The 17,842-nt window shown below is 39.9% G+C and overlaps 1 protein-coding gene across 1 annotated transcript in view; it reads right to left on the bottom strand.

The window, feature by feature from the left end:
- Positions 1-3,482: 3,482 nt before the first annotated feature.
- The window catches only part of B3GLCT (beta 3-glucosyltransferase), an 81,024-nt gene continuing 66,664 nt past the window's right edge, over positions 3,483-17,842 (bottom strand). Inside the window, exons 12-15 of the mRNA XM_056858459.1 lie at positions 14,428-14,527; positions 10,249-10,368; positions 8,413-8,557; positions 3,483-3,669 (exon numbers count right to left, since the gene is read on the bottom strand). Of these exons, the coding sequence (XP_056714437.1) occupies positions 3,508-3,669; positions 8,413-8,557; positions 10,249-10,368; positions 14,428-14,527 (527 nt within the window). The 3' untranslated portion in view covers positions 3,483-3,507. The remainder of the gene's footprint in view (positions 3,670-8,412; positions 8,558-10,248; positions 10,369-14,427; positions 14,528-17,842) is intronic.

Here is a 17,842-nt window from a genome sequence, read left to right as displayed (position 1 = left end):
CTGCACCTGGTCCCCTCATTGTTGATCTTCAAGAGGCAGTTGAAGACAGATTTATTTAGGATTTTGTTTTGATTGACTTAGCTTTTATTATCGGCATTCCTAACTGGAGTTTTAAAACTGTGACTTTTATGAGTTTTATAACTATTGTTTTATTGTGGTTTTTTTCTGATGTTTTATTTATATTGTAAGCCGCCTTGAGTTTTGCAAGAGAGAAAGGCGGCTAATAAATGTTTTAAAGAAAATAAATAAAGTTCACATGAGGGTTGTCACTTTAGAAGAGAAACAGAAGTTCTTCATTGCAGACGAACTCCATACTGAGATAGGAAAGTCACAAGAAGAATTAAAAAGGTAAAGGTCCCCTGTGCAAGCACCGAGTCATTCCTGACCCATGGGGTGACGTCACATCCCAACGTTTACTAGGCAGACTTTGTTTGCGGGGTGGTTTGCCAGTGCCTTCCCCTGTCATCTTCCCTTTACCCCCAGCAAGCTGGGTACTCATTTTACTGACCTCAGAAGGATGGAAGGCTGAGTCAACCTTGAGCCGGCTACCTGAAACCAACTTCTGTTGGGATCGAACTCAGGTCGTGAGCAGAGCTTGGACTGCAGTACTGTAGCTTACCACTCTGTGCCACAGGGCTTCTTAACAAAGAATTACACAGGAAGAATTACATTTGTCTACATAAAGGATGGCAAGAGACAGCAGGGCAAGCACATCCTGTCTTTATGGTGGCTAAAAAGACCAAAAAAAAAAGAAAAGGAAAAGAAGTTATCAGGATGGAAGGAACACCTAAGAATAGCATTCTGGGTAATCAAGGAGGCAATAGCAGAGAAGACAAAGGGAAAAAGGCAGAGGCTGATCTATCTACCCTTGCTAGTTTTTACTGCCCCCATTAAAGTGACGTCTGTACAAGGAACATTTCACTGTCCTGTACTAACAATTTAGTTTTCTAGCCATGTGTTAACATTTAATAAAAACAAATGTAAATGAATCAAGCAACTGACCCATGCGATGGTCACTACCCTGATCTGGAAGAAAATCCATTCCAAATCACTTCGCAAAGCAAAACCTGTCTCACATGTAATATAAGCTCTTTAGGAAAGCCTAGTCTCCTTGCCTCAATAGCCTAGTAATTCTCAGAGTGAACTCACCTGGGAACAAGCTGAGAGAGTTAGAGTAGCACAGTGGTTAAGAGTGTCAGACTATGATATGGGATACCCATGTTTGAATTCCCACTTTGCCATGACAGCTTGCTGAGTGTCCTTGGGCCAGTCACACTCTCAGCCTAATCTACCTTTCAAGATTGTAAAGAATGATGTAAGCTGGTTCGTATCACCCCTGGGGAGAAAGGCAGGTTAGAAATGAAGTAAATAAAAAAACCTGCATCAAAGTCAATGGTACTCACAGCTGAACAGAACAGGATTGGCTGTAAAATTCATCATGTTCTTCCTATTCACTTAAAAAAAACTGTTGAGATTCTCAGTTCATCAATGTCTGTACCATAATATGTTGACAAAGGATCCCAGTACAACATTTCCCAAAACTTTAAATAACTGCTTTATTCCATTTTAGGTTTATATGGTTTTAAACAATAAACATAAATAACAATACATAGCACACAGTAAAAAAAATAGAATATCTGAGATCAGTAGAAATATCTATAGTTTAAGGCACTGAGAGAAAGAGGACAGAGGGAAAAATACATAATGCCAGTTCCTCCAATTCAAATCCATTCTGAATGTGCTTACTATTCATACCTTTAAGATACCTTATGTTACATTCATAAGCATTACCATACCCCTTCAGTAATTCCTGACTGAGAAATTCCTTTCCCAAAGGTAAGAACTGTATTACTTTGGAACACATCAAATAAATTCTGTATTATAGGGGGAAATGTTTTAACATATATGAAAACAATTATCCAAGATGACTTTACAACCCTGCATTTGGTTAAAAAAATAGCAAGCTAATTTAGATTGAAGTTGCCTAAATTGCTTCAACAGAAGAAATCCATTGTAAACATCAACTATGTAGTAACATTTTATACAACCTCTTCCTTAAGTCTCCAACGAATTTTCAACCACATTTTTTTTTCAGAATAAAAGGGAGACCTGGACAAATACACCCCCACACCACTTTTACTTACCTTTTGTGTTATTTGCTAGATGTCTGCAGTAAGATGTCTCTGATCTATATGTTTAGAGCCATTTTTTTTTAAAGCAATGGGCTTCTTTCCTGAGATATTTCCAGTCAGTCAGAGACCTTGTAGGCAGCATGATGAACTCTTGGTATCACTGCATCACACGGCCAATCAGATTTGGCTAAATTATGGCATCACAAGGCCAAATCAGAATGAGGACAATGCTTCCTGCACTCACTCTGAATAGGCAAAGATTTCTACCCTATTTTGTAGCCCCCGACAGATGTGTGTGCATTTTTCATATAAATCCCTCCTTGTTCATTCCAATTCCCACTCATGCTATACGAACCTGGAGTCTATTTTGAATGTGTAGAATTTTAGACGCGTGCCATATTTGAAGCAACACAAATGCAGCAAATGAGATGCTGCTAATCCAGTACTCCGAAAGATTTCAGTCTTGCACTTACAACCCATATGATGGGTGTATAAGGCAGATAAGTATCTAGAGGGCAGGTTCACAAAGATTCCTTAAGATACATTTGCTGCTAGATTGCTTGGGTGACACCTTGTGGCCAGTGTAGCAATACTGTCTTCACTTCTTCAATTATTTATAAACAGTGTTTGTTTAAAGATATAAGTTGATACACAGGCTAGACAACATACAGGTTCTCTAGACTTAATTTTTCACACAGTCAGATCAATCTGTTTCTCTTTCCATACAGCCTCAGATACCACAGGACAAAGAATCACAAACTCATTTGCAAATCAAAAGATGCTTTAACACACTTTATCATTATGACCCTAATATGTCACTGTCAGCTGAAATCAACAACAACAAAAAGAACGGCAAATTGCTGATGCATTAGATTTTTTAAAAAAATCCTGATATTTAACAGGTGACGGTTATAAACTCTGAAAACCAAAAGGTATGCGTTGAAGTCCACTGAATAAACGTACATCTATGGGTATATATACATATCATCTGAGACAGGGATATTCAAGGCATGAGCCAGTTCCATTGCAGTCCCTGTGCATGAAGAACTCCAAGAAGATTCAACAGAATTCTGTCCCTTCCCCGACTGGCTCACATATACTGTCAGCATCATGGAGCATTATGGGGAACAGGAGCTTTGTTCACACCTCCAAAATCCTCACCCATATGTGGTAAAAGTTATTTGGAATGAGGAAACAGGGCCCTATTACATCCTGTGAGAGTCTTCCACACACAGGTAATATATTCACAGGAGTAGTGGAGCGTGCCTTTAGCATTGTATACAATATGAGTGACATGTATAAGTAAATACAACAACAAATTCAGTAGCTCCAATATAAGCCTACAGCAATATTTAAATATTAACATAGTTACAGATTATAAGTCCTCCTTGACATGTATATGTCCTTCTTGCAAATCTTCAAGTTTTGGCGCCAGCCACCTGAAGTATACATCCACTGGATCAATGTTCCAGTGTTTGTGAAAGGAAATCGGAACTTGATGGGAGAGATAGTCCTTTGGATAATCCACTGGCCGAGCCTAAACAGGTAGGATTTTTTAAAAGAAATCATGTATAATAAGAGTTTTTTATTAGACCAATTAAGCAGAGTCACAGTTAAAAATAATGCAATTCAGTAAATCCTAGGTCTCAATTATTCTTAAATTAGATACAAACACATTAACATTATATACGTGTTCAGTATGTAAAGACCACTTTACACATGCTGGGCTCTACACAAGTAGACCCCCCTATGCCAACATAAAGTTGGCTGGTGCAACCCCACTCTTCCTCCATATGTAGGAATTGAAGGATTATCATCGGCATGAAATAGAAGATGCAAACAGCTACGAGTTAGAATACTTTCAATCTATTGTTGTTTCAAATACAGTAACAAAGAACTGGGGAACTGGTCTATTGAAATTAAGGGAACAACTTAGATTATTACTAACCTTCCCATCAAAGAAAAACTATAGATTTCAGCTAGATAAAATGAATCAAAATGTGTAAATAGTGATCCGTAGATATTAGTCTTTCTAAAAATTACTCACCATTCTTTCCCCATCAAGTCACAGCTGACTTATGGCGACCCTGTAGGGTTTTCAAGGCAAAAGACCTTTGGAGGTGGTTTGCTATTGCCTACCTCCCCATATTCCTTGGAGGTCTCCCACCCAAATACTAGCCAGGGTCAGGGCTGAAAGTGTGTGACTGGCCTAAGGTCACCCAGCGAGCTTTCATGGCCTGAGTGGGGACTCTTCACCATGCTTTCACTTAAAGAAGCAAGGTATTTAGTGGGCTATTTCTTCCCAGCTTTTGGATTCAATTAGATGGCCACTACCATTGTAGCTTCAGAGAAATTCTGTGAACACAAAGCACACAGAAAACCTACATGGGAAGATGTGTCACCAGAACTATACTTCCCCAGATTTCCAAGCAGGTGTGAATAGTACTTATTTATTTATTTAATTCATTTATACCCCAGCTTTCTCCGCAATGGGGATCCAAAGCAGTTTACATCATTCTCCTCTCGTCCAATTTATCCTCACAACACCCCTGTGAGGTAGGTTAGGCTGAGAAAGTGTGACTGGCTCAAGATCACCCAGCAAGCTTCCATGGCACAAGTGTGAATTTGAACCTGGGTCTTCCAGATACCAGTCTGATACACTTAACCACGGCACCACACTGGCTCTTACTACCTAATATCTACCTAATTCAGAAAACGAATCTGTCCTACTCATAATACTCACCTGTATTATAAATACAGCTGTGTTTCCTCAAATGTTCTCTAGCTCAGCATGTAAAGTATGTTTTCCACATGTGTACTCAGAAGGTGTATGTGCAAAAGTCCTTCAGTTTATCCAAACTTTTATTGATCAATGTGAACTAACTTTTTATTTAGTATTTTTTCAATTTGAATCAATTCTCTGAAATAGTTTTTGCAAATATGTTGCTGTCCCTTGCCATGATCAAAACCCCTCTCACATTTCCAGATGTGTTTATTATGGGAAGAAGTTACTGTTGATTTTCCAAGCCACTCTCCACTGTAATTCCATATAAATTGCCATGTGACGATGGGGGCCATTTGGTACAGCACATACATCTGACGCCATCAGCATGCAAATATTACGACCCAGGACAGAGCTCTTGAAAAGCAGATTACCCCCCACCCAATTGCTCAGTTAGCAAGCTTGTAATTGCTGAGCTCATTCCCAAACTGAGCTGAGAGAAGTTTACTCATTGCTCATTGTGAGTGCATAGTAATGCTGGACACATTGTATTACTGGAAGCAACAGATGACCAGCATTCCACACTATTAGGGTTGCTATTCAGTATGTTTTTAAGAGGCTACCACATTAGCAGTTACGCTATTCTACCCAGTGCAATTTCACAATGGTACTGCTGAAGTTCTGTATAAGTTTATCCTGTCTCCTTGTTTGAGTAAGAAATTACAATTCACATTCCACTTTTGCTCCAAGTAAGAGAAGCTGATTGCCAAAACCCTTATAGCACTAAGTGGCACAATAAGTAACAGTGCCGCTAGAAAAACAAAGCAGTGAGACACTTTGGCAGTGTAATAATCTGGCTGGGAATGGCAAGGAGGGTGGGTGGGAACAAGTGAGATGTTGTCTAATGAGGATCAGGGTAATAAACCAAGGCAATTAAAAACAATTAAGTTATAAATGACTTCTCAGAATCACAACAGAATTTACTTGTCATCGGGTCATAACGCAAAAGCAAAAGTTTTTACTCACAGAAGCTATATTAACTATGTAAATTTGCCTCTGAGGTAGGAATAAAGAGATTAATCATTATTATTTCTTGACAGTAGTTCAGAATCTAATTCAGGTCATTTTTTAAAAGAAGTCATGTATTTAAGAGATTTTACAAGTCTTTTCCTTCCAGAGAGCATGATTACTTGAATGGCACAAAAATATGGAAGCTCAAACAGAATCTTCCTCCCTCCTTCTCACAGATGCTGAATGCCCAGATCAGAGAAAAACCATCCTTCCAGAACATAGCCAGGCAGCTGTTTAGAAGGTCACCAGAAGCCGCCATCCATACTTTTAAATTATTTCAAATTAAATTCAATAACATCTAGAGCTATTCAGCATACGGTTAGAGAAACGGTATACTACTTTGTAAGATTACTTCATACATCTAATTTGAAATGAAACCAAATTAAGAAAAGACTATCCTTCTGAGCCTAACAACATGTAAATGGCTATGAGAATTTTCAGACAGTATTTTGTGAGCTCTTACTGGGAATGCAACTTCAAGGTACATAGGGCCTGATTCAACACTAATCCTAAAATACTGGACCTTCCTCACAATTGAAGGCTTACTGAAAGATGTTTCACCGTAGCTTTGGAATAGTTTGTAACAGTCCCAGTTCCATTACAGTTACTATAAAATATTTCTTGCCATCCCCCTATTCTTGCTTTCATGTTACATTTACACATTGTATCTAGTTAGCAATATCTCTTATTTCTGGAAGGGTTGCACAGTATACTTATTTTATTATTTATTTAAAACATATTTATGATGCCTTTCCACTCAGTACAGGGTCCTCAATGTGGTGGTGAAAAGCCAAAACATTAAACAAATTTTAAAATGCCTTTGCTTTGTCTGGCATCCTGTGTGTTATTGGGAAGTTGTGGAAGACACAAACTGGAGACCTCTACTACTCTGCTGAGGGGCTCAGCCACACAATTAAAATTGTGATTTAATAGTTAAATATTCTGCTTGACATACCATTAAAGCATTCACTGGCAAAGAGAATGATCAAAACATACAAAAATGCTAAAACAATAGAGGAAATGTGATACCACTGTTGTTGTTTTTACTGTAGAAGCTAAACATTTTTTTAAAGTGATAAATTTTGCAATCAGCATTCTGGAAAACTGTGAGAAAGGAGAGTGAACTGATTCCGTGTTAAATTATAAATTAGAAAAGCCAAAAAAAGGAATTCTTATATGCAGACAAACAATATGCTTAATTTTCTTGACACTGTGTTAAAACAAACAATAGTATGTGATTCGCATTTTTAAAGCAAGTAGGATTTTGAAGCACTAAGATTTTATGAATTTCATCTACACTTTCCCCCCTCATTCTTCATCCTTAATGGTTTTACAGCTGTTTTCTAGAAAGAAAACGTTTTTTGTCATTCTACTGTTTAATCACTTGAATGCTTTTTGGTATTCCTGCAAACAAAATGATGACATTCCATTTAGAGGCTGTAAATGCTTCTCCACGTATCCCAGGCCTTGAAACTGACCAGAACTTGCATAATAAGTAACAATATTTTAGAATTTTATTTTAAGGATAGTATAAATGAATACATATTGTTTGTTTAGCAATTAACTTATAAAGTGACATGGAGTATAAGGATTATCAGCTCCCATGCGATCCTGATTGACAGTTAAGATCTTTCTCAGAGACCTTGGTCTGAGATGAGATGGGCGGCTTTGAGAGACAGATGTTTCTGTCATGGAGGGTCATCCCGGATACCCCATCTCCGTAACTGCATAACTGTATGCTTGAAACCAAATTTGACAAGCTTGAAAAACCAGGTGAAAGCATTCCTATTTTCCCAGGCATTTGTGAAGTATTGATAAGAGGATTTTATTGTCTTATTATTGTTACCCTGTATTTAAGTTTCCGTGCTTTGTTTTTATGTTGCCATGCTGGATATGGCAGTGTTACAAAAGGAGGACCCCCGGGGAGGGAAAACCGCACACCCCAGCTTGCTTTTGGCTTACACTCCATCCTCTGCTTCCCCCTCTCACTTCCTCCTCCTGGTGGCAGCTGCCGCCACAATATTCTGGGCTGCCAAGGCACAACACTTCATAATGCCTGGTCCTCTGCCTCATGTTGTGCTTCCGGACACTCACTGTAGAGTTTACTGATACTTGGGAGAAGGCACTAAACCGTACTATTTATTGCCCAAAGCAAAACAGGAGGCACAATGGCAGTGTCAAGAAACATTGGTGTTGTGAGGGACTGCAATGTCTGTATCTCAGTTATTACTTGAGGAAGTGACTTTCCCACTTTTAAAAAATTATATTTTTCTGTACACCTTGGGGCTGCCCCAGATTCACAGAAGTGTAAACTGTAGCTGCAGCTACACAGGGGCCACACAAAGGCCAGATCTTGGGTATTCAATATATTGAATATTATTTTAGATTTTTTAAATTGTCATAAGCTGCCTAATGAATTCTTTGAATGGAGAATGGGACAGAAATATGTTTAATGTTAAACAGATAAATAAATTTTTCAGTGCTCACCTGATGGAAGAGAGGGCTGTGTGTTACTGGAATTCCTAAGCCACTGAAACACATTCCAATGACCATGTCGTCAGGGGCATCATTGCTGTAACATCGGCATTTACTCGCAAATAATCTTTGGATTGATTCTCTGCTAAAGACCATCCTTAAGTGACAAAGTTAGTAAAAGATTTAAGATGTATTTTGTTCCATTATGAAAATTCCCAATGATTATCACAGTCACAAATCCATAGTGCTAACAGTCTCCTAGTGCTAAAGGCATTTAGACAAGGTAACACCAACACAGGCTGCTCGTTCCTGACCTTTTGGTGGCTGGGGATGCCGCAGCGCCTCCAAAGCCATTTCCCAGCCAGAGAAAGGCTTTAAAAAGCCTTTTGGCGGCTCTTTATTTTTTAAATGGGGCATTTTGCCCCAATGAGAACAGCGAGGCTGCGCCTGCAAAAAAGCAGGCGTAGCAACGCTGTTCTCCCTGCTGACGTGCCGGGCTGAAAGGGGACAGGAAGCTGCCTACTGGCACCTCTGCCCCCCAGCACATCCCGGGAATGCCCCCCAGGATGCCGGCATGGGGCTTTGCACTGGTGGGACGCTGGGGGAAGGCCAGGCCAGCGTCCCTGGGCGGCGCTGCCAGGAGACTGGCGTCTGGACTTCCCTGCCAGTGTTGGGGCCACTCTGCAAGGCGCAGGGGGCCCCAACGCCGGCGCAGCCCCTTCCTGGCCTCCAAAGAACTTTTATCCTTGAGCTCAGGAATGGGCTGTGAGTTCATAATGCCAGTATGAATCACTAGCTTTACAGAGTTAATATCACAATTGTACAAAGTCAGTTAGCACATAATTTTGTACCTTATTTTGTTTCTTCTCCACCAGTGACATTCAAATAACAATGATCTCAGGAATAGTTACCCATTTCTAACCAACAGTTAAAACTACTGACAAAAATAAGATGTTTGGTTGTACGTGTACTCCCAAATGTACCTCCCGTAATCACAATTAAAAGGGTAGCAAGTCCAAGGGTATAAAAATGTTCAGAGTCTTTTGGTCAACATGCAATTCTTGCAGAAGATCTGCATTTCTATCAGTACAAACAGAAATGCACATTTCCACAGCACAGCAAGTTATGACATAACCCCGGAAGAGAATGTTAGGCCACTTGCCATTATTATCTGACCACCTGAAATGTACACACTATGATGATTCTCCCCATAATCGTCAATATCTACAAAAAGCATCCCTCCATCAGAGTGTTTGCCCATTATGAATTTGCTACCAACTGAATCAGATTCAGATTTCAGATTGATTATTAATACAGCATAAGCCAGTAAAAACACATGTATCATTTATACAAAAAGTAAAAAGTTATAGCAGTTCAACCAAAAAACATTCCTAGTTAAAATTTCCAAATAGACTAAAATTGACCAAATTATGATTTAATCTAATTGCAATTGCCCAGCATTAGGGGTCGAACTTTATATGCTATTGCACAAAATTTGGCTACCTGTTTTGCCATCTGGGCATTCACTTCCCAGAGGAGACTCTTAATTCTCCCTTCATCTGAGCTGACTGTGATTTGGCTGAGCAGGGGAATAATTAGCTTACAATGAGCTTCCTTGTAGAAAGAGCACCTGAGCAAAACATGCTCTGTAGGCTTCAATTCCCCCGACTTACAAGGGCACACCAATTCTGTTATTGGAAGCTTCTTAAATCTGCCTTGTAAAATCGCCGACGGTAAGGCAGACCATCTTGCTAGTGTGAAAGCTCTCCATCACTTTACCAACTGAATTAACTGTTGTAATCCATTGTAAACTTTAGTTCTCAGAGGAACTGAAATTAGATAAATTACCCTCCTCCTCCAGTGATGTAACTATAGCCTCCTGATCCCAATCCGTAGCCATAACGTTCTCCAAGAACCACTGGTTCACTTGGGTTATAGCAGCTGAGGAGTTTCCGGAGCCTAGAGATACTAAAACACAAAGTAGTGTGCCTTCATCTACAATTATTCCAAAATGATACATTTAATGCCTTTAAACAATTCTAAAGCCTTTAAGCTGTCAGCCCAAGAAGCAGTATGAGATATATGACAGCAAAACACATGTATATTAATTGTTGACATTGAAGAAAAAATAGTCAGAAGACGTTAACTTTAAATACATTATTGACGAGGTGGATTTAAAAAAAAAACCTCTTGGGTTTGCTCTAAAATATATACTTTATGAAATATTACTTCAAAAGGAATTTGTAAGTTTGCAACACATAGTAATAATTTAAAGTAAACATCTATCATTTTCTCCAGGCTGTTCCCTATGGACAGCAAACGTGAATGATTTCAGATCTCAAAAGCCAAATATATCTTCATAAAACTTCTCTTATGACAAGCGTTATCATTTTAATGTATTTCGATATTACAGAAGAACCAAGAAAACTGAGCAGGTTTAGAGCACCATTATTCTGGGCATTCTAAAAGAGAGATTTCCTACTTCAGAATTTCTACATACACCTTGCAGTCCAACCCTATAACCTATTGCTCTGGCAAATATGGGAGTTTCTAGATGGTGATTCCCAGCAACCAGAATGGTGACTAGAGCTCCAAACCAAATTGCCATGCAATATGGCTGTAGTGCGCAACAGTCTTTCAAAAACCTCTATCTGGAAGTGCCCAAAATGTGTGTGTGTGTCGGCTGTCTAGTCACAGTCGACTTATGACGACCCCATAGGGTTTTCAAGGCAAGAGAGATTTGGAGGTGGCCTCCACGTGGGCTGAGAGAGTTCTGGGAGAACTGTGACTGGCCCAAGGTCACCTAGCAGGCTTCATGTGGAGGAGTGGGGAATCGAACCCGGTTCTCCAGATTAGAGCCCCGCTGCTCTTAACCACTACACCACACTGGCTCCCCACAAAATATATAGGATTGGTAAAAGAGATGCTGTGCCCCAGCAATCATACCTTGTCTAAATTAATCACCCTTGCATTCTAATTGGTTCTAGTAAAATTACTTGAAACTTAAGTTCCAATGTAACTTCTTCATATCAAAGCAGCTAGGGAGCATTCAAAAGTTCAGAAAACCCAAAGTGACGCTACATATTTAACCTAGATAATCAATACACCTTATTGGCCTTATGTTCAATTTATGAAGACTAATCTCCTATTTAGCCGTGACCTGGTTGGCCCAGGCCAGCCCAATCTCATCAGATCTTGGAATTTAAGCAGGGTCAGCCCTGGTTCCTACTTGAATGGGAGCCCACCACAGAAGTCCAGGGCTGCTACACAGGCAGGCAATAGCAAACCACCTCTGAACATCTCTTGCCTTGAAAACCCTACGGGGTCGCCATAAGTTAGCTGCAACTTGACAGCACTTTCCACCACCATTCCCCTATTTCATATATTTTAAGGGCCATGTTCAGATTTTAACAAAATCAATTCGGACTTTTTCATATGTTATTTTAGAAAAATATAGCAAATACTTCAGACTGCAGCAAACTGTTAACTCTTCAAGGACACAGTGAGCTTTTATCTTTATGTCTCTCTTTTCAATTGAATCATCCCCTAGTTGGTGTAGAAGTCTGCTAGTTATGAGCTACGGGAGACTGTTCACTAGGCAGAAGCTAACTTTCAGGAATAGTTAGAGCGATCCAGGTTACAGTCATACAAACTCATATATTCTCTCTCCCCCTCTCTCTGTGTACACATACACACAAACACACAGTGTTGTGGTCTCTCTTTACAAATTCTTAGTATTTGAAATGAAATATATCAACAGAGTGCATTCATTTGATTTTATGGTACCAGTTTACTGCCTAGACAGGTACACAAAAGGAGAAGGAAGCTGGTTGAAAGGATATTAGAAGACAAAAGAAAACTGAAAGGGTCAAATCCCTTCAGGAAGAGCATATAAAGTAGTGATTAAATAAAATGTATACTACAGATTGAAAGAGGCACAATCAAGTTCCAAAGTGAGTATTTGTGATTTAAAGAGCTGGGTGCTTGAGTTCAAATTAAAAAAATAAGGTACAGTAGAAGTGTACCCTAGCATCTCAGTCTCTATTGTCCAGGGTTTCCTTTCCCTAAGACCCTTTCCCCCCACTGCCATTGATTTTCTTACCAATCCCTTTTATTTGATCAACTTCCAAGTGAAATTGCAGCCAACATGAAAGCATGGAAGATGAGCTGTCACTGGTGGGTGGACAGCTATATCTCATTCTGTCTGAAGCACTGAAGAAATTACACTCTAATCAGATAACGTTTAGATAATGCTTCTGACTTTGGCATCAGCTAATGCATCAAGGATGAATCAGTGGATAAGACATGCTTTCGCCTCCAGCACCCATACTGATTGATGCAGATTTTCAGGGCCAGAAAGTTATTCTGCGAAGTGCCTCACTGCCGTAACAAATCTAAAGCCAGAGAATGACAGCTGCCCAGGTTCCCTGGCTGGCTTTCCTTACCATGGCATAGCACATGCCTTGCTCCTCAAGCCACTCACAAGGGCAATGAGCACTCTTTCATAGTAGCATCTAAGTGTGAACAGATGGAGCTCTTCAAATAACATTAACTAATCAAATGGGTAGAAATAGCACATTCTTCTCAAAGTAAGGATTTTGGAAGCAGCAAACATCCCTTTTTGGGACATAGTATGGGAAAGAGATAGGGTATGTTGAAGTTTCTCTAACAGATATAGATACTAATTCTACAAAAGTGCCTTGGATTGAATGAACAACCATTGCAGAATTTTAGAGAAACCCGCCTGATAGGTATAAGATGTCTTTCTGCGCTATGGTTTGTCCTTTCCATGCCATTACTTCCTTTGTGAAGGATACAATTATTGCTTGAAACATCTAATTTGCAGTTCAGATTATATTCAAAAGTAATTCAGATTTTAAATCTGTGTCAGGCATTTTATTCTTCTTAGTACTGGTTTTAGAGTATGATATTTCCATATAAACCATAGATTCCTTCGCTGTCATACAATCATTAAATACTTTTCTTTTTGTTCTATTAACTGAAAAATGCAATTGCCACATTCCCCACCCCCATGTCTACATCACACACTTATTTTACACTACCATCATTTCAAATATAACTGTATCTCTCCCTTTGAGGAGTTTGTGAACCTAACACATGATGGTATTACCTTATCTCAGTGTCACAGTCAGAACAAGATCAAAACAGCTGAACAACATGCAGGAAAATAGCAGCAGCTTTACAGGAAAAGACTATATTTAATTTCTAACCCATTTTGAGTAAAACTCCCCCCCCCCCCGCAAAAAAATTGAAACTGTTATTACAAACTCTCCTGGCCAAAAATGACTTCAGGTTTCTGAAGATGGAACAGACCCACCCACACACACACAAAAAAAAAACCATAGAAAGGATGCTGGAGAGATGGTATTTTCCTATAGTGGTACCCCAGTTCTTTCCCAACATGAAATGTTTGTTCCAGAATTTGCACTGCTACTGAACACCAACTATGCTGCCATCTTTCAGGACACGAATCCAGTTTTCTGCCATGAGTTTTTAACGTATCTAGTTGTTGCTTTAAGAGCCCCATGGCGCAGAGTGGTAAGCTGCAGTACTGCAGTCAAAAGCTCTCCTCATGATCTGAGTTCGATCCCAATGGAAGTCAGTTTCAGGTAGCCGGCTCAAGGTTGACTCAGCCTTCCATCCTTCTGAGGTCGGTGAAATGAGCACCCAGCTTGCTGGGGGTAAAGGGAAGATGGCTGGGGAAGGCACTGGCAAACCACCCTGTAAACAAAGTCTGCTTAGTAAACGTCGGGATGTGACGTCACCCCATGGGTCAGGAATGACCAGGTGCTTGCACAGGGGACTACCTTTACCTTTAGTTGTTGCTTTAGTCTAACATTTTAGATGCTTTGGATCAAATCTAAAGTATTTGGCTCTCCTGTCTGACAGTTTGTATTTCACTTGAGATTGCTGCTACTGCATGATAGTTCTCCAACCATGGCTTCCAAGTAAGTTGACTTGTAAGGAAGAGTACAACATTGCTACCTCTGATTATTAAATTCATACCTTATTAAAGTGTCATCATCCACAATGACTAACCAAGGTGTTGTAGAATGGTGATGGTTTAAAAACCTTTCCAAAATGGCAAATGTTTTCCCACAATGACCTACGTGAGAGATATGATCCAAAGGTAAATACAAAGTAATAATTCAGATTTACCAAGTAGCAATGATAAAACATTTCTAAATCCTTTGGCCAATGGTGTTTATCTAGCAGTACTGTTTTTGTTTATTTTTCATTTATTTACTTCATTTATACCCTCTCTTGGGGATCCAAAGCAGCTGACATGGTTATCCATTTTATCCTCACAGGTACCCTTTGCGTTTGTGCAGGGAATCCCCCCCCCCGCTTTCTTGAAAACTGAACCCAACCAGCATCTCTTCCCCAAAGCATACAGCAAATCCCAGCTTTCTTCGGCCTCCTTGGATAAGAAAGTTATTTAGAAGAGCCCATGAGGCCGACAATGGCTGACTTACATCTATCCAGTGACATCACTGCAGAGGTGAGATCTGAATCAGTGCTTTCCTGATTTGTCACTCCGTCTCTTTGTGAATGTACTACACCAGCTCTTAGGTAATAAAATTTTATTTATTTACTTACTTCATTTACACCCTGTTTTTCTCCCCAGTGAGGGTTCAAAGCAGCATACATTGTTCTCCCCTCCTTCACTGTATCCTCACAACAATCCTGTGAGGTAGGTTAGGCTGAGAGTGTGTGCCTGGCCCAAGGTCACCCAGTAAGTTTCCATGGCAGAGTGGGGATTCAAACCTGGTTCCTCCAGCTCCTAGTCCCTTGCTGTAACCCCTACACCACACCAGTGTAATATACAGAGGCAAGGAATTTTGGTAAGGGATTCTGGGAATGTAAAAGAACCATATATTTTCTATTTAAAACTACTGAACGTTATGCATGAAATTGCTTCTTGAATTTTCCATAAAACTTCCAAGCTTGAATATGTGATAGATATAAGCAGCTATTATTCGAGCACCATATATCAAGTCCTTCATGCATCGAGAACCTGAGTTGGCACCAGGAGAGATTCTTTGCTATGAATATGAAGATCTATCATAGTTATTGTGGCAGCCTGATTTATCAGACAGCTACTAGACCAGGGAAACAGAAGAGACTGTGAAACTAAGTAGGAGAAGGTAACAAACTGTGTTTGAGGACCTTGAAACCTATGACTTGGGAAAAGACAACCCATAATGCCTCTTCACCTAGGAACTGTGGGTAGGGACTCTCTCTTGCCTCACAATGCATAGACATGAACATTGCCTTTAGTGCTTTTATGTGCATGGCTGGGGAAACCTAAGCAGGCAGATTAAGAGAGCTGTTGTGCTCACATTATTGCAACTTGTGATGGGTGCCAGCAGCAAACAGTAGGCAGGAACAGGCCAAGAAGGTAAGCCTCCCGGGCTTCCGGTGCTGACGCTGGGCAGATTGCCACGTCCTCCCAGGGGCTCCTGGGGAGAATCCAAGTTTGCATGTAATTTGGGGTGTTTTACCGCACCCCAATCCAGCCCTTGCAAGTGGGCTGAGAAGCAGGAATTCCCTGCAGCCATATATGCGGTTTGATCTCCTGAATACTCCGAGGAAGCTTTATTAAGTCCCCCGGAGTTTCAGACGTTTGATCCCGTGGGCACGAAGGGATTGAAATCGCCAGCGCGCAACTTCGGCTTTAGAATCTACCCTCCAGCACCTTATAAACATCATAAGGACTACATCAAGATTAAAACCTCACCTCCAGACGCCCAAGTGAGTAGATAAGAATCCTTCGCTTTTCACTGGCGTTATCGAATAACAGGGGGTTGAAGAAAACATTCCTGGTAACCGTTTCCCTCCCTTAATTGAACTGGATGATTTTGCTGCATGAGATCCATCAGACAAAGCAGCAGGAGCCTTATCAAACTGATCAACTTAAACTAAAACAACGAGCTTGAATGATTGACGTAAGATCTGCCAGTCCGACGCATTCTTAAAGGAAGGGGAGGGAGAAACCTTTGAGAATTTGCTTGGGGTAAAAAAGGTCCTCCAGCCACGTTTTACAACAAAGAGGATTTCTTGACCGGAAGACTCTGTGCTTCATTCAATATCCCTCTCTATTGTTCTACAAGCAAATCAACAGGAAGAAGGTCGTAGGACCGGAAATTCGTCTTACTCGTGTTACACCAAAACCATTCCTGAAGGTAACAACCATAGAGAAGAGACGATAGAAGGTCCGCGATGAGGCAACTCCAGGAATACTTCCTGGTTCTGCCGATCTAGAGCGTCTGGTAAAACTCGTTGGTATTTTCAACTTTAAAAAGTTATTTTAAGCTTAAATACTCACTTCTTCAACCCGAAAAAGATATTAAGCTGGTCAATGAAATATTCTCTATCAACTACATGTAATGGACTCCTGCTAGATGACCATCAATTTTTTAACTAAGTTACATATGTAAATGTCTGGAACCTCTCCCTGATCTGGCTAAATTCATAGCCCTGCCCTTATGAAATTAAAGGAAACTTTACAGAATTTAACCATGGAAAAAAAAGTACAGGACATGCTTGCTAAACATTCTGAGGCGACAATTAAACAAGTAAAACAGATATCAACACAGATGGCTCAACTGATTTCAATGATGATGACTCTTGACCAATCATCACAGGTATGTAATCAGAAGTTGGATCTGGTTACAGCAGATATAAAAGTCATGAAAATTCAAATGATGGCCACAAATACAGACATACAAGTAATGGATTCTTCTGTCCAAAAAGTCATGGAAGAATACAAGGATACAAAGAAGAAGACAGAAGTCCAAGAAGGTAACCAGCTGGTGACAAAGAGATCAGACATACAAGAAATGGACTTTTCATCTAAAAAAGTCATGGAAGGACGTGTGGATATAAGGAAGAAGAGAGCAGGTCAAGGAACACAGATTGAAGCCATGATGGAAATGAAGCCCAGAAAGAATTATTTTTGGACACGCACCCTGTCTGAGGAAATGAGAGAGCATAAAGAAATCCTGTTCCCATACCTGACTGACTTATTTAAGTTGCAGAAGGAAGTATTAGACCATGGTTAAAGGATTGATTTAAATATGATTGCTGGATTGGAAGGCTTTGACAGTGTGGATGGTTGGCATGGCTATTAACGATGTAGTGGAATTAAGATTTAGACATCATTTTGGGATTATGTAAACAAGTCCTCCTTATATAGACTATCAATTGATATAAAAGTACACTGGAATATGTGATTATTACTTTAAGGAAAATGTTGGAATGTACTAAGGATATTGGTTTTTTCTCCTTTTTTTTTATAAGGGGTGGACTTGTGATATGGATCTGGGATATGATTTACACTGAAATAAGATCGATTAAACAGGAAATATCCCTAAAATATTGGAGAGGATGTTGTTTAATATGATTAAATTTATGTTAT

Source organism: Euleptes europaea, chromosome 12, assembly GCF_029931775.1.
Source record: "Euleptes europaea isolate rEulEur1 chromosome 12, rEulEur1.hap1, whole genome shotgun sequence".
Taxonomy (NCBI): Eukaryota; Metazoa; Chordata; class Lepidosauria; order Squamata; family Sphaerodactylidae; genus Euleptes; species Euleptes europaea.
Note: the sequence above shows the minus strand (reverse complement) of the source record. Positions and strands in the feature narration are given on the sequence as shown.